Source organism: Microtus ochrogaster, linkage group LG3, assembly GCF_000317375.1.
Source record: "Microtus ochrogaster isolate Prairie Vole_2 linkage group LG3, MicOch1.0, whole genome shotgun sequence".
NCBI lineage: Eukaryota > Metazoa > Chordata > Mammalia > Rodentia > Cricetidae > Microtus > Microtus ochrogaster.
In genome coordinates, this window is record NC_022029.1 from 45,958,022 (window position 1) to 45,983,873 (window position 25,852).

General features: G+C 40.4%; 1 protein-coding gene across 1 annotated transcript in view; it reads right to left on the bottom strand.

The window, feature by feature from the left end:
* Positions 1-331: 331 nt before the first annotated feature.
* Rab10 (RAB10, member RAS oncogene family) overlaps positions 332-25,852 on the bottom strand; it is a 57,572-nt gene continuing 32,051 nt past the window's right edge. The window contains exons 2-6 of the mRNA XM_005360857.3: positions 18,548-18,608; positions 10,564-10,702; positions 7,215-7,304; positions 6,571-6,672; positions 332-2,781 (exon numbers count right to left, since the gene is read on the bottom strand). Of these exons, the coding sequence (XP_005360914.1) occupies positions 2,698-2,781; positions 6,571-6,672; positions 7,215-7,304; positions 10,564-10,702; positions 18,548-18,608 (476 nt within the window). The 3' untranslated portion in view covers positions 332-2,697. The remainder of the gene's footprint in view (positions 2,782-6,570; positions 6,673-7,214; positions 7,305-10,563; positions 10,703-18,547; positions 18,609-25,852) is intronic.

Here is a 25,852-nt window from a genome sequence, read left to right on the forward strand (position 1 = left end):
AGGGCAGTCGTCCTAGAGCTCCTCATGGTTTATAAGTTTGCTCTACAGCTCTCCCAAATGCTGAAAAACCATTTCCCTTCCCTAATGTACTAGAGCTCCTCGTGGTTTAGAAGTTTGCTCTACAGCTCTCCCAAATGCTGACAAAACCATTTCCCTTCCCTAATGTACTAGAGCTCCTCGTGGTTTAGAAGTTTGCTCTACAGCTCTCCCAAATGCTGACAAAACCATTTCCCTTCTGTCTTTACCAAGCTCAACAGGATGCTCTCCTGTGTTGTTTTCAGAAGCAACCCTCCAACTCTAAAAATAAATGAAAACCAAACCACACAGTTGGAAATCAAGTTTTCTTTTTATATGAACAGAAGTAGACCATCTAGAAATATTTCAGTTTATTTAAATTGTTAAGTAGAGTATGAAACCGAATTTGTAGCTAGTACCAGAGAATGGACTGAACTGTTGGTGTTTGATGAGAACAGCTTCTACACAGGATCCCAGGAGACTTACAGAAAGGGGACAAAGCCCTAATAGTAAGCAAATAAAACTCAGGTTTCAAACAGATTATACAAAAATTGATTTATACTCCATTTCCCTTTTTTTGATATTCAGAAAGTGCAGATTTAACAAAAGGTAGCCATATCCTTTCTCTGTACAATGCCAATTATAATTATGCAAACAACAAAACTGTCAGTCTGTTAGCTAAAATCCCAGTGTGTAGCTCCAAACCTTAAGTCACTGAATTAAGAATTAAAGAGGGTTGAAAGTAAAGCGGCGACTGCCACATTCCAGATAAAGGGAAGCAACACAAACAGCAAGGACTTAACGACAGCAGGTTTGACCTACAACTTCAAAAGCTTAAACATTGCATTTTTCAGAGTGGAAAAACAGGGATTATTTGGCAATGCTGCTTTTTACTAGTAAACAATGATAAAGTCAAGTGTGTGTGTGTGGGGGGGACTAAGAGCCACCAGTGAGGCATATAAAACTGTCTTCAGGGCACTATCTGAAAAATTCATGGGTTCTCTTAGCAGATATGTCCCTATATTGTTTTATGTGAGCCAAGAGGTCATTAAGATGCGTGTCACAGAACTCTTTTCAATGGAAGCTGCTGTCCTAAACTCAGCCTCTGCTTGAAATGAATCATGCTATTCACAATTATTTCCACAAAGGTATCATCTTAGGATGCTAGCAGCATAGGGAACTTAGCCTACCCTGTCCTAATGAGAAGCAATGGAGCCAAACTAGAAAAAGGAAGAGAGGCGAGGGTCAGAAAGCCAGAGCTCTATCTCAGCTTCATGTGAGAAGCCTTTCGCTGTCCTTTGTAGTCTTTAAAAGTCCATGGTCTTAAGAGTTTTCTGAGAGGATGGGAAGAGAGGACTTGAAATTAATAATATTATAATGTATTTCTAAATCTTACAGTAAAGACAACTTAACACTGAAGTGTTCTTCAAAGGCCAAATCTCAATATATTTGGCAAACATCACTAAGATCCACTCCTCCTTCCTGTTCTTCACGTTTATTTCAAACCCAGTCTTTCCTGGGCTATGAAACTGCTGGAGGAGTTGCCAGAGTGGAGACTACTCAAATTCAGGTTAAGAAGTTTATTCTAGGAAAGTGAATAGGATATATACCTAATTAGAAAGACAAACCACAACACCCTCCAAACACTAGTGCATGCAATTAACTCTTCCATTTCATAAACTCAGTGGATAGACAGGAAGGGCGGGCAAAGGGAGGGAGAGGAACAGAAGTCAGACAGTGGGACAGGTTTAGGAGAGAGAGTAAATGAGGGGCCAACACCGATTAACTGACATCTGATAGTAGGCAGTTAGAATTTATCTTTCCATTTACTTAGCAAGGTAAATCAGTGCTTTATGTTAAACTCGACAAACCTTTCATCTTTAAATAACTCACACCAGGAGTAGTGGGGCAAACAAAGCAGCATGCAGAAAGATGAGACGCAGGGACAGAGTGGCCAGGGGACCTGGTGGCAGGAATCGGTGTAAGTATCAAGGCCACTGGAAACGAGACTGCAAATCAAGTATCATTTCTGCATTACCCTTTGTCCTCAGTTAACTACTGTCAAAGTTACAGCCGAGCACACTGCGAGCATCTGAACGGGTTTATGTTGGGATGAAATGTCTCCTGCACATGCTTCCACCAAAACAAAAAAAAGAAAAACCAAAGAAGTTCCTTTCCACATAAGGCACAGGACAAAATTAACCCCACATACAGATTCAAGGCGAAAATGAGTGTTTTCCTGGCTTTTGTTTCTTTGCTATCACGTCTACAGATTATAGGGACTCAAGCACATTATTCATGACAGAAAATCCCACTGTTGTACAAAATAAAACTGTTAATTCTAACTTTTATTCTTATACAATTTTGCAGAATAGAGTTGAAATGATTGCTATAGTTTAATGTTGATAAGAACTGGACTATAATACAACTGAAGTGCAGTGGTGAGCTGAGCAAGTACATCTGAAAATGAAGTCACAGACATGATTTTTCTATACATTTGTTTGAAGAAAATTATAATAGTCCGCAAGCAGTCACAGATGAGAGAACAAATAAAATAGGTGGACTGAATAGTTAAGATGAGGAACAAAAATATCTGTTTAGAGTTAAAAATGGACAGAGTGTTTTATTTTGCAGCGAGAAGAGAAACGGATGGTGGATGGCAACAGATGGACAGGAGAGCACTCAGCAGCATTTGCTCTTCCAGCCCGTCACGCCTCCTCCACTGCTGATGTCTACGTTTTCACTGTTGGGTTCTTTTACAGGGGTCTGCAACAACACAAGAAAGCAAGCCATGAGGAAACACTGGCCTGGATGAAAACAGACTCAACGGGAAGAATCACATCAATATCAGCTACACAACAGTCACATGAGAAGCTTGTCCCTTCCCCATGAAAGTCTCAACTTGGAAACTCTTTCTGGTTGTCCTTTAGTTGGTGTTTCTTCTGTGAAGAGTGACAGATACCTCTGGGCAATACTTACTAAAGCATTTCAAACCATCCCTGCTTAACTAACTCCTTTTTTTTTTTGTTTTGTTTTGTATTTGTTTTTTGTTTTTGAGATAGGGTTTCTCTGCAGCTTTGGAGCCTGTCCTGGAACTAGCTCTTGTAGACCAGGCTGCTCTCGAACTCACAGAGATCCGCCTGCCTCTGCCTCCCAAGTGCTGGGATTAAAGGCGTGTGCCACCACCGCCAGGCCTAACTAACTCTTCTGAACAGGTTTGGCGTCTCTTAGTCCTCAGCTATTAGTACTTAGTATTTAGGATCATTAAGCCAGGTGAGGTGGCACATCCTTGTAATCCCAAAAAGTAGAAGGCAGAAAATGAAGAACTGGGCTACACAGCAAGATCTGTGTTTTGTTTTGTTTTGAAAGGCAGGCAAGATAGTTCAGCGTGTAACTGTCTGTTGCTAACCCTCATGACTGAGTTTGATCCTTGGGACATTAAAATAGGACAGAACCAACTCCTACAAGCTGTTTCTAAGCCCCACAAGTGTGCTGTGGAAGCTGTGCAAACCCTGCCCCTCCAACTAAAAAAACATAGTAATTTATAACTCACAAAAACCATTGTTAGATCACATCTGATACTAGGGACACCAAAGCCTTGCTCTGTTCAGTTATTTGCCTTTTCAGACAAAAACAATTTGAATTGTTAATATTACTGTACCAGTGCTTTAATCAAGGCCATCTTCATGGTGGTGGTGCATGTCTTTAGTCCCAGAACTTGGGAGGCAGAGGCAGGTGGATCTCTGGTGAGTTCGAGGCCAGCCTGGTCTACAAAACAAGTTCCAAGATGGCCAGGGCTACAAAGAGAAACTTGTCTTGAAAAACAAACAAACAAAATGGCAATCTCAATCATGAGTAAGTGGAAGAGGAGAGGGACAAAATGCAATTTGGGTGGGCAAGACTTTCTAAAAGCTCCAAGGACATACCAAAATGTTGACTGTTAACTCTTAGGAGTGGCTTTCTCCATCATATCATTCTGCTTTCTCCAACATCCTGAATATGATTCTTAGAACATCATAAATAGAACTTTAAAGGCTAAGGTGTGCCTGAGAACTCAGCTTTCATGAAATAGTTTAAAAGTGAAGATCTTTAGCAGAACAAGGGAAAATCCAGGAGTCCTCAGAACGTCTAGTAAATCTGAAGTAAGAATCCTGTCTGACTTATTTTTGCTGTCTCAAGATGGGCTTGTCCCTGTAAACATCAGGGAACCAAGGTGCAGACTAACAAGACTGTCCAAACCCCATGAGCTTCCTGACCACTGCCTTTGCTCCTTGAACAGCTTTTAAGGAAAATACACAGAAAATAAAGAGGCAGCTCAAATAGGCCACACCAAGAAAACACAACTGCACAGGAGTTCACCTTCTCCAGGAACTCTGGTTCCCAGGGTAAGTGTGACTCAGGTTTACTCCTGCATCTCAGTCCAGCTTTCTCTCACTTAAGCGAGATCCGTGTAGATCTCGACAAAGGGGCATCTCTTGGTAACACACTTGAGAGTAGCAATATGAATTCAGTTTATGAAGCAGACTTTAATCTGGCTCTCAGCAAGGAAAAGGGCACTAACCCAACAGAACAGAGGACTCCTTAAATTTGGGGAATTATGATGATGATGATGTTACTGAGACAGGGTCTCACTATGTATATAGCCCTGAATGTCCTGGAACTTGCTCCGTAGATCAGGCTGGAATTAAAAGTGTGCACCATTATGCTGAGCAGTTTTTTGGTTTTAGATTTAAAGGATCTCACTGTGGTATGCAGGCTAGCCTTGAACTCACTATGCAATTCTGTCCCAGCCACCAAATGCTGGGATTAAAAGAGTGTGCCAATGCACTTAGCTTTAAAACATTCCTTCTCATCTTTTAAACAGATTAATTTACAAAGTAGGTTTCCATGGCATTTTCAAGTATAAAAGAGCTATAATTTTCTTCTTTTTTTCTGAGATAAGGTTATCTTATTGCATATCCTGGCTGGCCTGAAACTATGCAGACTACACCAGCAGAGAACCCAGAGCCTCAAGCATGACAAAGACGTGTTCTGACACCAAGCTGCATTCCCAGCCCAAACAATTAATGCTTAAGAAACAAAACAAAAACAGCACTTTAAAACATACACATAAGTTAAATATTTTTTTTAAAAACCTACCTTTCCAGATCTTCCTTTGATATATGTAACCTTTGCTATATGAAATATTATGTTTGGTATCATATAATCTTTTTAAATGAAACCATTATCATTCACTGGACCTTTTTTAAAATTTGAGATGGGATCTCTTTCTTTATTACCCAGACTGGCCTCAACATATGATCAATCTGCTTCATCTTCCTAAATGATGGGATTAGACATGTGCCATCATGCTTGGCTCTAACCTGCTTTTTGCTGCCCAGTACACTAAAAATACCCTTCATATATTTATACTACACTTCCCTCATTCTCTGAATGCTAGAGATTGAATTTAGGGCCTTCCACATCTGTCATTCCACGAATGACCTATACCAGAGGTTCTCAGCCTTCCTAATGCTGTGACCCTTTAATACAGTTCCTCATGCTGTGATGACCCCAACCACAAAATTTTTTCCATTGCTATTTCACAGCTGTAATTCTGCTATTGTTATGAATCGTAATGTAAATATTTTTGGAGACAGAGCTCTGCTAAAGGGGTTGCAACCTGCAGGCTGAGAACCACTGATCTACACTCTCAGCCCCAATTTTGCTTCTTTTTCCAGGTTTCATCACCAACATCACACCGACCACAAGGAGTTGTACGGGGAGCCGTATGAAACAGAGACCAGGTAGTGAACACCAATACTACTACTGACTGCCTCCTCCTCCTCCATGTTGCCACATTTTCTATTTTTTTTTTTGAGATTATAATATAATTACATCATTTCTCTCTTTTCTTTCCTCCAAACCTCCCCATGTTCTCTTTTTTTCATTAATCTATTCCTAAATATAACCTGCTCAGTCTGTATGATGTTATTCATGCATGTTTTCAGGGCTGACCTTTTGTTTTGAATAGCCAACTGGTGTGCTTTTCCCTAGGGAAGACTTTCTCCCCTCTCATCATTCCTTTTTTTAAAAAAGAGATTTATTTATTATATATACAACATTCTGCCTCTATGTATACCCGCATGCCAGGAGAGGGCACCAGTTCCCATTACAGATGGTTGTGAGCCACCATGTGGTTGCTGGGAATTGAAGTCAGGACCTCTGGAAGAGTAGCCAGTGCTCTTAACCACTGAGCCATCTCTCCAGCCCCAACACATGTTTTCTAGACATGTAACTTTAAGTTCCTTAGTTCATTCTGGAGAGTCAAATATTGATAAAAGGTGATCTTCTAGAAACAATAGCATCAAAATTCAAACTATGTGAATACTATATTTAAAGAAACAAAGAACAGAGGTAGTGGAGTAATCCCAGCATCCATAAAGCTAAGACAGAAGGAACAAGAGTTGTAGACCAGCCAGAGGTACGTGTAAGATCCTCTCAAAAACAAAAACTACCACTACCACCATCACCAAGTCAAAAAATTCAAAAGTGTCAGTGCAGAAAGGAACTTACCTTTCGGAGGATGTCTTCAGCTAATGTGAGGAACGCTTTTTCGATGTTTATATTTGCTTTTGCACTAGTCTCAAAAAACCTAATACCATGCTCCCTTGCAATCTAAAATAGAAGCAAAATAACATCATGCAACTGTCAAATATGGACTGCCAACTAGTGGCAGCAACATCTTAGAGGAGATAACAACTTTACTCTGAAGCTAGGGTACCAACTAGAATATGTAACACAGACCTAGGTAATAAAAACAGCCCTCTCCACCGGAGGGGTTCATCTCAGATACTTAAATCAGGAACTATATTAGAAGTTTGGCGTGATGTACTGAATTTCGCCTGCCAGTCTTAGCTATCAACTGTCAGAATCTTAATAACTGACACATTTCATTAACTTCTAAGATTAAAACAACTGCAACAAAAACCATCACTGACATGCTTTTCTGTATAGCTTACACAGAGTAACAACTACAAGGCACAGATGTGGCCCTGCCCCCATGTTAGTTATGCAGTAGAAAGTATTTTCTCAGAGGACAAGCTGTTGTTTCCAACAAGCAAAGCACTTTCATGTAAGTGCCTGGTAGACCTGCCCAGTGACCACAGCAGTGCCACAGCCACTCGGTCAGAGCTGTCACCACCACGGCTCACTCTTACCTGCTCTCCCTTGCTTTTAGGTACAACTCTCTTATCATCCATGTCACATTTGTTTCCTAGTAACATTCTTTCCACATCTTCATTGGCATGCTGAAACAGGATAAAAGTTTACTTTTGCACACTGACATGAATTATGACTTAATATTTTCTATACATGACAGTATGTTTCTTGAACTCATGTCCTTTTCATGTATCTGTGTGTGTGGCATGCGTGTCTAAGGGCAGGGACACAGACCCACACATGGGCTCAAGTCTCCTTTCTTCCTAATTACCACCCTTTTATAAGAAGAATTATCTATACCAAAGCTAAGAAAAAGAAAATACCTAAAAAAAACAGCTGACACTTGCTTCTCAGTACCCCCCCCCCGAATTTTTACAAGTCAAAACAGCATTAAAAATTCTTCATTCATGCTGCAGAAATGGCTCAGAAGAGCATTGGTTGCTTTTCCAGAGGTTCTGAGTTCAATTCCCACCAATCACAACCATCTAACGAGATCTGGTGCCCTCTTCTGGCCTATAGGTATACATGCAGGTAGAACACTATACATAAATAAGGTTTAAAAAATTCTTCATTCAGCAAATTAAACCTAAGCCTGGGGGGAGAACTGGCCAAGAGCACTTATTGCTCTTGCCGAGAAGTCAGATTGATTCCCAGCAACCACATGGTGACTCACACACATCTGTAACTCTTATGTCCAGGATACCTGAGGCCCCTTTTGAGACCCATGGCACCAGGCATACAAATGGCACACATTCAAATGTGTAGGCAAAACATTCATACACGCAGATCTAAAAAAACAGGAGTGGTGGATCATGCCTGTAATCCTAGCACTTGGGAGGCAGAGATGAGAGGATCAGAGAGCTAAGGCTAGCCTAGGCTATGTGAGACCCCGACTTAAAGACTCAAACCAAAACCAAACAATCAAAAAATCTAAACCAATATGTTTGTGCAACCAAGGGGTAGCATTAATTTCACTGCAGAAAAGAATTGCAGCATAACCTGGCAAAACAGCTTCTCTCATCTTGGGCTGGAGAGATGGCTCAGCAGCTAATAGCACTTGCTATTCTTCCAGACAACACAAGTTCAGTTCCCAGCACCCACACCAGGTCAATCAGAACAACCACCTGTAACTCGAGCTTCAGGGTATCTGATACTCTCTTCTGGTATCAGTGTGCGCGTGCACGCGCGCGCGCACACACACACACACACACAGTATTTACTCATACAGGTACATTCCTATAAGTAAAGAAAAAAATTGTTTAAAAAGAGAGAATCCAGGACAAATCAGTGTGAAAAACAAAACAGAAGTTTATTAAGAGATTTTTAACATATACTTAAGCACAGAAGTTAGTAGAAAATGAGGCACTTGGGGAAAGAACTGTGCCCAGCTGACTGTGGGCATGATTCAAGAGTTACATTTAAGATCGTAGCAACCATTATACATATCGTTTGTAGCCTTTTAATTTTTTTAAATAATTATTTATTTATTATGTATACAATATTCTGTCTGTGTGTATGTCTGCAGGCCAGAAGAGGGCACCAGACCTCATTACAGATGGTTGTGAGCCACCATGTGATTGCTGGGAATTGAACTCAGGACCTTTGGAAGAGCAGGCAATGCTCTTAACCACTGAGCCATCTCTCCAGCCCTTATTATTATTATTATTATTATTTTTTAAGACAAGGTCTCACTTAGTAGCTTTGGTAGCCTCGAACTTCATAGAGATCTGCCTGATTCTGCCTCCCAAGTACTGAGATTAAAGGCATACATCGCCATGCCTGGGATTTTTTGATAGGACTTTCCACCTATTACCACCCCCTTTTTCTGTAAATGACATCACATCATAGGGTGGTTGCTGAGACACACTGGATAGGATGACAGACTGGTAAGGTAAAACCACAGATCATAAGCATTGTACAGGGAGCTAAGACATTTTCATTGTAAATGAAGTTTAAGTTGTAAAATTTCCAGAAAATTATAAGCTAATACCTGGGAAAGGAGGAAGGCTATACTTGATATGCCTCATATATGCCAAGACCTTAAACATGGGTCACTATTATTTTAAATCCTTTACTGGGAATGTCTTCATACAGAAAAGTCTCTCCTAGTAGGGAATCTACACAGTAAACTTTACTATGTTGGCAGTAATTTGGCAGAATTTCAGACTCTGGGATATGGGGCAGCATTCTCAACTCATGTCCCATCAGGTGACAGGTGATCTCATTTTTCTTTCCTGCTTTCCAAGTATGCAAAAAAAGTGAACAGGACTGCAACTAGCTCACTGGGTGACTTCCTGCCTACTACACAGGAAGCCCTGAGTTTACTCCCTAGCAGTACATAAACTGCAAGAGGCAGGAGGACTTTAGTTCAAGGCCAGTCTGAGATGAGACCTCTCAAAAGACACTAAAAAGGCCACCCACGAAACAGACAATACTTGTAAACCACATACAGAGCTTCAAACCAGTGAGATGATTCAGTGGATCAAGATGCTTGCCGTGAGCCAGGTAATGGTGGCTTTAATCCCAGCACTTGAGAGGCAGAGGCAGGTGGATCTCTGAGTTTGAGGCCAGTCTAGTTTATAGAGTGAATTCCAGGGCAGCCAGGGATACGCAGGGGGGAAGGGGGAAGAGAGAGAGAAAGAGAGAGAGCAAGCGTGTGTGTGAGGGTGGGGCTTGCTGTCCAGCCTGGTACCATGAATCAGTTGTCTTCTGGCCCCCACATGTGTACCCTACCATGCATGGCCCTCTATCACACATGCACATACACCAGCATACCTCACACAAATATCTCCTTGTTTTAGAGAAGGAATATGAGATTAAGCCTCCCAAAAATTTGGCTAAGACTAACTAACATCTTTGGGCCAAAGCACCTTTCCATGAGTATTTCTACAGCCAGGTAGTTAGTTACCCTGCTTCATGTATCCAGCTAAAGCATGCTTTAAAAAGTCAGTCCTAGTGAAATGTAGATGTTAAGGACAGCAATACAGTGTGAATAACAATTCCAACGGGAAGTCTCAAAGCTCTAGCAATGAATAGATATGCTTTGATATTTAATTTCAGCTTACACAAAATTGTTAACTTCACATGCATTTGGCACTATTTCCTTTTGGTTAGATTTACTTTCTTTATACCTAAACATTTCAAAATGTCTAGAAACAATATAACCTTTCTATAACTTAGTAATAAAATTTTAAAAATTAAATCATTCAATAAAAATTCAAATAATTTAGAAAAAAGCATCATAAAAACCACTGGTAATTCTTATTATCTTGTAGATACAGAACTACTAAACAAAATTTTAACTGAGGTGGTTAAGGGGAGAGGGTTTATGCACCTCCTAGGTCTTACCTCATCTATGTTTCTAAGCCACTTGCTGATGTTTTCAAAACTTTTACCATTGGTGATGTCATACACTAGCATGATACCCATTGCTCCTCTGTAGTAGGAGGTTGTGATGGTGTGAAATCGCTCCTGGCCTGCTGTGTCCCTGAAATAAACAGTCAATAATTACATTAAGCATTTTAATATCACTACACCACAAATAAAGGACAAAATAGGACAGCAGCAAAAAAAATAGATTAAAATTCACGATTTACCACAAAGGAAAAACAGAACAAGCACTCATTTAATTTTCATTTGAGACACACTTGCTTCAAACTTGCTAGGTAATCAAAAAAGGCTTGAACTCCTATCTCTTGCCCCAGCCTCCGAAGTGCTGGTATTACAGGAACAACCAGCTCCACACTTCATAATGGAGGCAGCTAATGACCTACCCATATTGAGTGGAAAAGAAAACAGTAGCAAGGGACAAAAATGTTTTGAAATTATAAGTAAACCCATAAGTCATATAAAAACTCCTGAATCCATTTTATTCGGTTAATTCCATAACATAACACAAAAGCATGTTTAATTCTTAGATCATCTAAAGACCATGACTCATTTACAAAAGCTGTAAAGATACCCGTTTGTTTACTAACTCACTCTCTGTAGCCTGACCTATGGTCCCACATATGCTGGCCAGGCGTTGCACCACTGTGTTACATCCCTCCTCCTCCGCTTTCCACCTCATTTTATTAAATTTTTAAATTATTTTTATTTCTCTCTGCGAGCACTTTGCCTGCATGTACATCTGTGTACCACAAGTTTGCCTTGTGCCCATGGAAGTCAGAAGAGGACATTAGATGCCCTTGGACTTGAGTTATAAATAGTTACGAACTGCCATGAGGATGCTGGGAATGGAACCTGGGTCCTCCAAAGAGAAGCAAGCCAGTGCTCAGTCACTAAGCCACCTCTCCAGCTCCCTCTCTCATTCCTCTTTAACTGTGTACCTTTATTTTATTTTATGGTTTTTGCTTGCATGAATAAATATGCACCACATGATTGCCTAGTGCCTTTCAGAGACCAGAGAGGGCATCAGAGTGACACCTTTTTTTTTTTTTAAATTTAAAGAATTATCTATTTTTATCTTACATGTTTAAATATTTTGCTGGCATGCATGTATGTGCAATGTCTGCATACCTGGTGCCAGCAGTAGCCAGAAGGGGGAACCAGATCCCCTGGAACTGGAGTTAAGAACAGTTGTAAGCCATATGGGTGCAAGAAGAGAACCTGGGTCCTCTGGAGACTAGGTTGGCTCAAACTTTGAGATTCCTGCCTCTGCCTTCCAATTATTGCGATTAAAGGTGTGCACCACCAGGCTTGGCCCATAAACGTATCCAAAGGTATGAATTAGTGTAGTAGCAAAACCAGAACTTGACATTAGTATTATCTAAGACAGTATTCAGATTTCGCTCTTGCCTTTCACTTACTTGTGTAAGTATAAATAGTTCTCTGTGTGTTTAGTACACGTTGGGGCTAGTAATATGGGTCAGCAGTTAAGAATACTTGTTGCTCTTACATAGAACCCAAGTTCTGCTCCCAGTCCACATGAGATGGCTCACGTCCACCTGTATCTCCAGCTCTAGGAGATCTGACACCCTCTTCTAACCTCTACAAGCACCAGGCATGCACATGGTACACATACATACACGAAAACAAACAAAATACCATTTTTAATCTAAAAAATTTTAAATTATATTTACTTATTGGGTGTGTGTACATATATATGTACATATGTGTATATATGTGTACACACAAACACACACATATATATACATACACACATATGTTGATGGGCATGTGTATACCCTGATATATGTGTGTAGGTCACAGAACAACTTTCGGGAGAGATTACTCTTCTTCCACCTTGAGGGTCACAGGATCAAACTCAGTTGTAGCTTGATGGCAAGCCCCTTTATTCATTGAACCAGCTTCCTGGCTCTTTTTATTCTAACCCTGTTTTGAAAAACCAAACCAAAGCAAAACAAAACAAAACACTATCTGTAGTTGCTGTTTCTCCATACATCTTTGTCAGTTAATTCATGGGAGGGGCAGGGGTGTGTTTGCTGGGGGTTGACCTAAGCAGGATCTCCCACTTGGCTAAGCACTGAGCCACACACTTCCATGTCCCCTCATCCAACTCTAGTTACATTCCTTTTACTAAATCCAGAGAGACTGTGTTTCAAAAGACTTCCAGTAACTTTCTTGTCAACTAGATAGCCATTCTTTTCCCTGTATCTTAATCACTAAGCAGAATTCCAAACAGCTGATCATGTCATCTAGGGTTACAGAGAAGTGGCTATAAAGCTTAGGCTAGCCTCAAATCCTCCTGTCTCAGCTTCCCAAATGCTGAAGTTACAGGCATGCCCAACCATCCTTCTAAAAGTGATCTTCAAGTTCATGTTGCTCTGTTTTAATTTTCCAGTCACTTAAATGCAGAGTAAGTTTTCCAACAATTTGCTGGAACTTTATATTCCCATGTAAAACAGCAAAGCTGAACCCCTAACTCAGAAACAAAACTAAATTCAGCTCTGCAAACCAACACTCCAAAAAGTCTTTAGAAAGGCTGGGAATGTGTAGTTCAGAGGCAGATCATCTGTCCAGTGCACAGGAGGCCTGGGTTTGATTCTAGCACTGCACATCGCAACAGAAGAAAACAAACAAACAAAAATCTCGTGAATACAAGGGGATATAGCTTCATTTATCTTAGCTATATTACCAAAGTATAAGTAACAAAATTTAAATAAACTAGACTTCATAAAAATGAAAAACCCACTTTTCCAATTTTGTTTTATGGTGCTAGGGATCAAACTCAGTCCTTGTTTCCCCACCCCCTCCATCTTTGTTGAAGATAGGTGCTTGCTATGTAGCCCAGGCTGGCTCTGAACCCACATCGTCCTGGCTTATTCTCCTGAGTGCAGGGATTGTGTAACACCACACCTGGATTTATTGCCAATGGATACCATGAAGAAAAAGACAACCCACATAACACATAAATGTATTTGCAAAGGGTTTTGTGCATGCTAAATAATAGTAAACTGTCTTATCTTCAAACAATAAGAGGACAAATGAACAAACTTAAAAATAATCAAAAAGGAGTGAGTGAGGGGCTATATAGATGGTTTAGTAGTTAAGAGCACTGGCTGCTCTTCAAGAGATCCTGAGTTCAATTTCCAGCACTCACATAAGCAGCTCACAACTGCCTATAATGGGACCTGGTGCCTTTTTCTGTTGTAACATGCATGCACACAAAGCACCCATATACATAAAATACATAAACTTAAAAAAATAAGCAAAAGATAGTAATGCATAGGGGAACAGAGCTAGGTGGGAGGCGGGGGCATGGACGACTAAACAGAATGCTGGGAGGAAAAAAGGGTGGAGTCAGAGAGAAGCCATGTAGCCCCACCGGAGACAGACACCAGAACCAGAACTTTATTTGGCAAACCACTGCCACGTGGCGATACAGATTAATGGAGATGAGTTTAATTAATATGTAAGAATTAGCCAATAAGAAGCTAGAGCTAATGGGTCAAGCAGTGATTTAATTAGTACAGTCTCTGTGTGATTATTTCGGTTCTGGGCGGCCAGGATGAACGAGCAGCCCCCTCCAACGTAGCCAACTAAAATCCACTTAAAACCTTTCTTTTTACTTGAACAGAAAAGGGGAGGTAATGTGGAATTGTCTTCTGTATGCTGTGAATATGACTGGTTGATAAAGAAAGCTGGCTTGAGCTTGGCAGGGCAGAGCAGAGGTAGGTGGGGGAGATGGAACTGAATGTTGGAAGAAAAGAAGGGCAGAGTAAGAGAGAAGCCATGAAACCACCACCGGAGATAGAAGCTGGGAACTTTACCTGGTAAGCCACAGCCATGTGGCAATATACGGATAATAGAAATGGGTTAAATTCAGGTATAAGAGTTAGCCAATAAGAAGTTAGAGCTAATAGGCCAAGCAATGATTTAATTAATACAGTATCTGTGTGGTTATTTCGGGGCTAAGTGGCTGGAAACCAACAAGCGGCCTCCTTCTACAAACTAGAATTATTCAGACATATAATTAAATCTGGCCTTTGCCCTAACCATTAAACATGGGACTGACTGGAGAAATGGCTCAGCAGCTAAGAATGTTTGTTGCTCTTTTAAAGGACTCAAGTTCAGTTCCCAGCACCTACATCAGGTGCCCCACAAATGGCTGTCTATTACTCTACTTCCAGAGGATCTGATGCCTTCTTCTCACCTCCTTGGGCAACAGATACACAGAGAGACAGAGAGACAGACAGACACACACACACACATACACACCATACTGTCCCAGAAGTGGAAAGTGGTGCATGTATACATGTATAAAACAGAAGAATCTTGATAACATGCTAAGAGAAACAGCATCTAGTCACAAACTATCAGGTATTCTACAATCCTATAGATAGGAAATATCTAGACTAAGAAGAGCCAAGAGACAAACTGCAAACTAATAGGGTTTAGGAGAACAGGGTGTGAAAGAAAGGAGTTTCTTTTGAGAGTGAGTATTCTAAAATTGTAATGATGACTATACAGTCTTGTAACTAAACTAAAAACCACTGAACTGGACACTTTAATTGGTAAAATGGTATGTGAAGTAATGATTGACAAGTGTCAATGAAAAAAAATTAAGGGCCAGAGATTGGGGCTCTTCCAAGGGAGAAGTCAGCAGCAGTGACTGACTACAGAACTTATAGGAGGTGAATTCCTTCTCCTTATCCCTCAATGAGAAGCTCGTTCAGTTTTCCCTGAGGAAATATGGATGTCCTCAAGGGTGAGAGATTCTTGTTTTTCTTCTTTCCCCATCTTCATGTGTCTGTGGTATGCATGTACACGTGTAGAGAGCCAGGGATGATGGCCGGCATCAATCTTGATTGGCTTCCATATATTTATCAAGACAGGGTCACTCAAGAATACCCAGAGCTTGCCAATATGGATAGTCTCAATAGCCAGTTTGCTCTGAGGACCACTTCTACAGCTTCCCAGATTGGAATTACAGGCCAATGCCTCTACCCACCCAGTGTTTATGTGGATTCTGGGAATTTAAACTCTGGTCTTCCTATTTGTACAGCAAAATCTTAACCACTGAGCCAACTCCTCAGCCCCTAGGTGTGTACCAGTGCAGGAACAGGCAAACTTGTGATGGCAAGCAGAGAAGGGTCAAGGCTTTTTTTTTTTCTTTGCCATTAGGAACTGCAACATTTATGTTGGCCAGGGTGTTGAATGTTCCATTATCAACTGTCAAATACAGAGCCATTTTCCTAGATAACATTTCCACCATTCTGAGGACCCCAGAGTCTTTGTCAAGATATTTGGTCACTGCAACTATGCACTGGTGTGACCTCATCTCAGTCTGTGTCCAAGAAACTCCTTCTAACAGTTTGTAACAAGGACCGTTTTGTAGGCCAGAGAACAGAACACTGTCACCCAGCAACTTTGCCAAGGTCACTTGAAACACTATTTCCAAGACCCACAGCTACTTCATTGACACCACCCCCTTCCCATCCTGCCCCAGGGACTGACCAGAATCACCCTCTTGTAATCCACTGACCATCCTGTGAGAACTCTCCAACAGAGGGCCTGGGCTGCACCTGGACTACCCCAAAGTATTTTTATAGGAGAAAAACAACTGCTCTGTTGATGAAGGGGAGTGGGATTAGAAGCTGATGAAGGGTCGAGACAAAAAGGCACAATTTAATCTATGTATGATAGAGAGTTAGGGAAATAAGTCACATCAATATTTGGGAAATGGTGTTCCAAGAGGGGAAGAGGGTGGGAATTTGCAGATAAGTAGGACTGTGTCTTCAAAAAATAAAAGAAACTACATAATGCACACGTATATTTGTATTCGGGTGTTTTATTCTTCGTTACTTTTAATAATTTTTAGATACTAACAATGAATACAAGAAGGAGCCTTATGAGAAGTTATTACTCATGTACTACTATCAAGCTCCTTTTTCAACTTTTCTTGGGGAAAAATAGTTTGTTCTATTCCTTTTCCTTCTTGCCTTGGCTGTCAAGGTTTTCAGTTAAATTCTACAAACAGACCAAAACAAGAGTTGTATAATAATCTGCTCAAATTTTCTCATTTTCAATTTCCTGTTTATCGCCTGCTAATTTCATGTATTTAGTTATAAGTGCTTCTAATCATGTCCTATTAACATGATAGAAAAAGTGGACCAGTGCTGAGACAAGGTCCTTGCCTCTGGGTAAAAGATAAGGCTACCAGTAAGTACAAAGTTGTGGTGACCAAATGACATGCACAAGACTCTAGGATCCTCAGGATGATAGAGATACTGGCCCGGAAAATGACTCTATGACTGACAGCCATCTATTCATTCATTCATTCATTCATTCATTCATTCATTCATTCATTTGTTGGTTTTTTTGAGACAGGGTTTCTCTGTGTAGTCCTGGCTGTCCTGAAGCTTGATCTGTAGATCAGGCTGGCCTTGAAATCACAGAGATCTCCCTGCTTCTGCCTCCCACGGCAGTGCTGTGATTAAAGGCATGTGTAACCATGCCTAGATGATTTATTTAACATTTATTTTCCTATTTTTTGAAGAAAAGCACATATATGTCAAGATATACATGTGGAGATCAAAAGGCAACTTCTGGGGAGCCAGATATTGCCTTCCACCATGAAGGTTCTGAGGGCCAAATTCAGGTTTTCAGGTTTGGTGGCAGCCACCTTTCTCTATGGAGCCATCCCACTGAGCCTGTTTTTAAAAATTTTGTCTTTATTTTTCAGAAAGACAACACCTAATTATTGCCTCCCATTTCTGTTAGAATAACCCAAGTTAATTTTTTATTAAAGTTTTGTGTCCCATTTTAATTTGCATACTTCATACATATATACTTTTAAATATAACTGTACTTTACCAAAATGAACTGGCTCCCTTGTTTGTTTTTAAAAATATAGTAGCATATAGCCAGGACTCTCCTGGAACCTGGTACGTAGCCTTGAGTTCCTGATCATTCTGTCTTCACTTCTCCCAAATTGGGAGTACAGATACCATGCTGGGCTCAACCTGGGCTCTTCACCTACCCTTTCCTGAGTTCCAGACCTGGATTCTCATTATGTTGCCCAGCCTCCATGAGTCATTAAGGCAACGAGCAATGTATTTTTTAATTTTATTTTCATTATTGTGTATGTGTCTGTCTGTGCTCACATGTGTGTGCCTATGTTTGTGTAGGTACCTGCAGAGGCCGAAGGTAACAAAATTCCCCAGAACTAGAGTTACAGGTGGTTTGTGAACTCCCTGATGTAGGCGCTGGGTACCGAAGTTGGGTCCTCTGCAGAGTTCATGTTGTAACCACTGAACATGGTTACAACTTAATTCAAACCAAGAGAAAGGTGGCTTGCCTCACTACCTCTGGGACAACCTACAGTAACTAACCCCTTTGCTTAGGGCTAGAGCTGTCTATTTACTGATGAAGTTATTTCTAGAACTTCTCACATAGGTCCAAGTCTAATCCAGTATTCTAAGTTCAACCCAATAAGCAAAACTGATGATAAATATCTGAAAAAAATATTTTCTTTACCAGACTAGTTAGTATGATTGGATTTCTAAAATTACAAGCCAGTAGCAAAATTTTCCTTTCTCAAAGATGCACAGTGGAGAGGACGTTGTGAAAACTATTACTCCCGATAACACGCCGTAAAAAGTGTGCTACATTCTAAGAATCCAAGCAGCTCCTTCCCTCTCTGTGGGGTGGCTGAGCTGTGTGCTCTGGGTACTACTTGAAATTATACAGTCAGGCACAAACAGTGCATGAACTGTGAGGTCAATGCAATGTTTTACTTCCTGAAAGTCACTGATTGCTTGTTTCAGGGGGCAGTCTAGAAGACGCTAAACAAATGGCAAATGGGAGTCTCACCACAAACCTTAAGCAACTGGCATCAACACACAAAGATAGAACACTTGTCACTTACCAAATCTGTAGCTTGATCTTCTTTCCTTGTAGTTCAACTGTTTTGATCTTAAAATCTATTCCTGTAACAAAGGGAAAGTAAATTGTAACTGCTGTTTATACTGAGGGACAATAAAGTTTTCTGAAGTCAAAATGTTTATACTTTTGAAACCTGCTTGCTTGAACACATACACTAAGAGTAAATGTGTCCACACATGAATATATGTGTCCACAACTTGATTTGAGTGATATAAACTCCACCCTGATAGGAACAGTAACTACACAGAAAGAACTTCTCCAAGAAGAAAAAAAATTTAAATCCTTATTACTTTAGTTGGAAATTTTAATGCTTATTTATTCTTTAAAAATTTGTTATTTTAGCCAGGCAGTGGTGGCGCACGCCTTTAATCCCAGCACTCGGGAGGCAGAGGCAGGCGGATCTCTGTGAGTTTGAGACCAGCCTGGTCTACAAGAGCTAGTTCCAGGACAGGCTCCAAAAACACAAACAAAAAAAAAAATTGATATTTTTACATGTAGACAGAAAAATCCCTACTCACCTGCATTGCCATTTTTTTTTTTTTTTTTGCATTTTCGAGACAGGGTTTCTCTGCGGTTTTGGAGCCTGTCCTGGAACTAGCTCTTGTAGACCAGGCTGGTCTCGAACTCACAGAGATCCACCTGCCTCTGCCTCAAGAGTGCTGGGATTAAAGGCGTGCGCCACCACTGCCCGACCATTTTTTTATTTTTTGAGACAGAGTCTGACTATGTAGCCTTGACTGGCCTGGAACTCGCTATATAGATATTTAGACCAGGCTAGTCTCAATTCCTTCCAAGTGCTGGGATTTCATACTCTTACAGAACAAGATGAAGATGTATCACAATAAAATGTTTACATGTATTGAAATCATACAATGTATGTGTTCTGATTCCATAAATTTTAAATTGGAAATCACTACAAAAAGCCATTTGGGAAAATTACAAAACATTCAGAATCATGAATCAAATTGGTTGAGATAAAAACATCACCCTAGGGGCCGAAGAGAAGGTAGTTAAGAGCACTGGCTGCTCCCCCAGAGGATCCAGTTCAATTCCAAGCACCCATATGGGGGCTCACAACTGTCTATAACTCCAGTTCCAGGGGATCTGGTACTCTCTTCTGGCCTCCTCAAGCACTGCACAGATAAGGTATATGTGGGGGAAAGGTGAGCAAAAAACTCGTATACATAAAATAAAAGTATTTTTTAATATTTATTTATTATGTATACATATTCTGTCTACATGTATGTCTGCAGGCCAGAAGAGGGCACCAGAGCTCATTACAGATGGTTGTGAGCCACCATGTGGTGCTGGGAATTAAATTCAGGACCTTTAGAAGAGCAGGCAATGCTCTTAACCGCTGAGCCATCTCTCCAGCCCATAAAAATAAATTTTTGAAAATTAAAAATAAATCTCATCCTAAACTCCTTGAATTTTTTTCAGAACCACATTTAATCAACACCCACCATTAACTCTCTGAAACTTAAAACCAAAGAGATCTACTTTTGAAAGACTCATCAAGTATAGCATGAATAAAGTATGACTTATACCAAAACACATCACAGAAAACACTGGGGAAAGCTTATAAGTGCTTGCAGAGAAACAAAACAAGTCACATAAAGCCCAATTCTAAACATCTCAAAAGCAACAGAGAACAGGAGGCTTGGTGAGTGAACTAGTTTTGTTTCCATTGCTGTGCCAGATATCTGGCGAAAAACAAGAGTTACTTTAGCTCACAATTCCAGGTTACACAGACCAAGCTTAAGTCCCAGTGGCAGGAGCTTAAAGCAGCTGTCACATCACACCCAGTCCAAAGTGCAGAGACATGGATGTACACACCCCACTTGCTCGCTTGTGCTTAGCTCTATTTCTCCAGTTTTACACCGTCTAGAATGGTCTTCCCATGTCAATAAACTTAATGCCATGCTAACAGGACAGTCTACTGTGGATAGTCCCCACTGACAGTCTCTTCCCAATTGATTCCAGGCTGTGTCTGCTGACAATTAAAGCTAACTATCACACTGTGCAGGCATAAGTTCCTGAGTTCAGATTCCATTACTCAAAAAGTCAAGAGTGGTAGGTAATCCCAGCACTAGGGGGCTAGGATACAGGTCGAAGCCAGGAGGATCCAAAGGTTAGTAAAAGATGCTGCCGCAAAAACTTAGGCCTCTGGACTCCACATGTACACATATGAACACAGACGTACCAAGTATTTAACATGAGTCTCACCAATACTAAATGAAAGTTATTCTCAGACATGTAAGATAGCAAGTCAGTTCCCATGTGTTAACACAACAGTGCCTTAGAGAATGGTACTGTGAAAGTCTGATAATGGAGAGCTCTCTAAACCTTTTTCAAGCTTCAATCACATGACCCTTCTTTGAATTTCATGTTTCTGTGAGGATCTGGCACACGTGTGCACATTAATCTTTATACCCTTTCTCCTGTTTATCTTTGGGTTTCCTTCTACTCGATTACAAGCATTCTGAGGCAAAGTGTTCGTTTTTATTTGCATGCATCCTGCAGAGACAGCTACAAGGAGAGTTTTACCAAACCAAAGAAGAAAGAGATAGGAAATCACTATCAGTGATGAAAAGAACAGGTCAAATTGGCCTGGAGAACAAGAAGTAAATTATTTTCAAGATGGGAGCTTCACACTACCAACCCTGAGCTCAGGAGGAGGCAGTTTAGCCTCAGCTATATATCAAGTTCAAGGTCAGTCTGAGCTACAGACGACCTGGCCAAATAAATAAATAAATGGAGGAAAGAGAGGAGGAGGGGTGTCTACTGAGCCTAGGGGTGGGTTATGGAAATGGAAACAGCAAAACAACCTACAAAAAGCAATGTCTGTTGATTCTGATTGTATTAAAGGAGAGTATCTGAAAATCTAGGTGACTGTAAAAAAAGAAGGAACTATAAGTAAAAGTATCCAAGAAAGGAAATGTAAATACAGTGCACTACTTGGTTAGGCACTTGACCAAAACATTTGTTATTAGAGGTACCAGGAACAAATTATGGTGCTAAATTCTTATGTTCAACAATAAGAAGAGGTTCCTGAAAATTTTGTTTTTTAAGTTATAGAAATACAGTCTAGGGGGCTGGAGAGATGGCTTAGTGGATAAGAGCATGGATTGTTCTTCCTAGCACCCACATGGCAGCTCACAACTGTCTGTAACTCCAGTTCCAGGGAATACAATAACCCTCACAGAGACATGAATACAGGCCAGTGGACATAAAATAAAACCCCAATGGACATAAAATAAAAATCAAATTAAAAATCAAATAAATTATTTAAAAAATACAGTCTAGTAACAGAAAGAGCCAAAAATGTCTGAAAAAGTCAAAACAAGGGGGGCACAGGATAAGGATTTGTTGTTGTACCTACTACATCAACAGAATAAAAATTAGGTTAACCAAGGAGGCATATTTGCAAATACACCCCTCTCCACTACATGCACAACAACTGGATCATCACTGTGTGTAAACATAAATACAAAGATATTCAAGCGGGGTGGTGGCAGCACATGCTTTAAACAAAGGTGCTAATGTTTCTTAGCATCCACTCTGGTTTTCCTCCTAGTCACAATCGATTTCGTTTTGATATAGGGTCTGGCTATGTAAAGCTCATACTGGTCTCAAAATCTCTAAACTCTTCCAAGTGCTAGGATTATAGACGTGGGACACCATCCAACTTTGACAACTTTGTAACTCTTAACTTTTTCCTAAGTAAATACTTTTGCTATACCAGCATGTAGTTTTTATACTCCGATAGATGCCCAGAATATAGCAAAGCGTGGAAAACTAACCAGAAAGACTTAAGATCAATGACCAGCCTGGTCTACAGAGCTAGTTCCAGGCCAGGTTCCAAAGCCACAGAGAAACCCTGTCTCGGGGGGGAAAAAAAAATGGGGATCAAGACTAGAGAACTGTCTCAGTAGTTAAGAGCACTTGTTCTTGTAGAAGACGGGGGTTCGATTCCCAACAACTCACATGGCAGCTCATGACAGTCTGTCAGAGGACCCAATGTCCTCTTCTGATCTCTGTGAACACTAGGTACACATGTAATGACATACATGCATACAAAACACCGATGCATATAAAACAATACATTATCCTTTTTTCAATTTAGGGACCAGAGCAAAAATAAATAACTAGCTCAGCTATCTAGAGAAGACAGAAAAACATACCAATAATCCTCTAAGGTTTTTTTTTTTTTTGCATTTTCGAGACAGGGTTTCTCTGCGGTTTTGGAGCCTGTCCTAGAACTAGCTCTGTAGACCAGGCTGGTCTCGAACTCACAGAGATCTGCTGCCTCTGCCTCCCGAGTGCTGGGATTAAAGGCGTGCGCCACCACCGCCCAGCATCCTCTAAGATTCTGTCAAGAGGAATAATAAGATTCCGCTGCAATCCTGCCAACTGCTGAAATAGACAAGAATTTGATCCCATGAACAATGCCCCCTACAGGTTATGCTTATGCAAAAACACACAGAACTATTTTATGTTGATTCCACTTAAAAGAGTATTTCATTTACTACAGTAAACGTTTATCAATATTCAGCTGCTCAAGAGAGAAACAAGACCAGAAAACATACCTGAGTTGTGTATAGTAGGGAGTCAGAGGCGCACTGCAAGTTCAAGGCCAGCCAACCCTACAGGACTTCAATGTTACACGAGCACCATCCAGTGGCAAGAAAATTAAGTGCACCCTCCAGCCACTGCACTGTGCAATAATCTGCATAGACATAGGTGCAGTAAGTTCCAGAGTACTTAAATTTATCGTTTACAGACTAATTGTCAACATTTGTGGTTTTTATCAAGTAAAATCAAGTGTCTCTGACAGGGATTAAATACAGTTACCTTTGAATGTTTCCTGGTTTAGAATTTAAGAAATCAGTTTCTAGCCTCGGTTCTTTCAGGAATAGCACACTAACAGTACTTCAAAAGGGCCAATCCTTTTTTTAACCTGTATGTGCATACAAACAAGTGTCTTGACAGTGTATCAACGGGTAAGGATCCTTTCATACAGTAATAATAGCTCAGTCAACATTTCACAGTGCACTTAGAACACCCTTTGCCTGGATTACCACTTAAATGCTCTAAACAACCCTACTCAACCTTATTATTACTAAAAGATAAATGGGGAAAGAGTTGAGAGGCATAATTCAGTTTTAGAGTACATTAGCAATATGTACAACCCTTGTTTCAATTCTATCCTTTTAAAGAAGCAGGGGGAAATGCCAGCTAGTAGAGACACATGATACCTTTAATCCAGCATTTAAGAGGCAGAGGCCAGCCTGGTCTACAGAGCTAGTTCTAGGGCAGCCAAGGCCACACAAAGGAACCCTGTCTACAAACAAACAAACAAAAAAATGGAAGGGGAAGCTTATTCACACTGCTCAAACTTGATTCTTCTTATGCCATCCTTGTCCAGACTCCAGCTTGTCTTTGTTGACAGAACACACCAGTGACTTGGAACTTCCAGGCCTTCAGACTCAAACCAGGGCCGCATCATTAATTGATCCCTTTTACTTTGAAGTGCCCAGTTTTCTGAACCAAGTAGCTACTGACTTCCCAACTGTGATATTATGCAGTCTCCAATATAAACCTAAAAGCCCATTTTATAATTATATACACATAAGAAATGGTGCTGTTCTTCTGAATCCTACAACTGTTTTCTTATACTTTGTTATTCATTTGTACTACAATTAGGATGATTTCCTGAGTTTATTTTTTTTGATTAAAAAAATCAATAAATGTTCTTATCTCAGTCCCTCAACACATCATTCCAACTCCAACCTACCTCACTCCACCCCACTTAATATTAAACTTTGTTTTTGAGGCAGGGTCTTGTTACCTAGCCCAGTCTGGTGTTGAAATCCTACTACCCCAGTGCTGGGACTATAGGTGTCTACCATCACATGTGGCTTTTATCATGCCTTTTTATATTTAAATATATCAGCGTTTTGCCTGCATGTACGGATGAACACCATGTTAACTCCTGGTACCCATCAAGGTTAGAAGAGAGTAATGGATCCCCTGGGATTGGGATTAAGATGGTTATAAGCAACCATGTGGATACTAGAAATAGAACTGGGGTCCTCTGCAAGTGCAACAAATGATCAAAAACACAGAACAACCTTTCAGCCCTATACCATTCCTTTTAACTCTGGTTTTCAATAATTTGGGTAGGATGTGCCTTAGTGCTGTTTTCTTTGTATTCATCCCACCAAGGTTCATTAGAGTCAGCAGGCTTATAGCTTTTATTGTATTTGAAAATTCTTCAGCTGTTATTTATCAACAAATAATTTCCTACAAACTACCTTTTTCCTGGATTCTAATGACATGTGTATTAGGCCAGGTGACAGTGTCTCAGACATCACTGCCTGGTTTTTGTTTTTTGTTGATCTGTGCTTCAGTGTAAATAGTTTCTATTAACTTTTCTTTCTTTTTCTTCTAGAATGTATAATAGCCAGAGATCCCTGACAGAACTTTTCATTTCAGATCCTGAATCTTTCAGTTCTCTGGGTTAGTTTCACTGGGTCTTTTTCTTATGCCTTTCAACGATGGCCTGATCAGGCTTTAAGGACTTCACTGCAACTGTCTTCTCAATCTATCCTCTTTTTCATTTCTGGATCTGTCAACTAACTTTTCTCTAGTTAAAGGTTATATTTTCTTATTTATCTATCTTTTTTTTTTTTTTTTATTTTCGAGACAGGGTTTCTCCGTAGCTTTTTGTAATGTGCTAAGGAGATCCTCATCATTAAGGATAAAGTAACCCAAGAAAAGACCATTTTAGCCCTGCCCTGAAGATGAAGTGGAAAGGGTATAGAAGAAAAAAAGGGGGGTGGGCCTTCAAAATACTAAGCTAGGATTGAGGTGCAGTTTAGTGCTAAAGTTCTTGCATGCCATGCAGGAGACACTGGCTTCTATTCTCAGAGTCACCAAGTTAGCAAAAAAAGATAAGCCAATTCTCAATTATCTGCCATGGGGCAAACAAACAAACAAACAACAACAACAAAAAAAACCCCAACATTGCAAACAGTTTATATACCATTATAACCAGGTGTGGTGGTGCAAATACTCCAGTATTTGAGAGGCACAGAAAGATCAAGAATTCCAAGCCAGGCTGGGCAATAGTGGCTCACGCCTTTAATCAATCCAAGCACCTGGGAGGCAGAGGCAGGTGGTTGGATCTCTGTGCGTTGGAGGCCAGTGAACTCCCTGGTCTACAGAGCTAGTTCCATGACAGCTAGGACTGTTACACAGAGAAACCCTGTCTCGGAAAAACAAA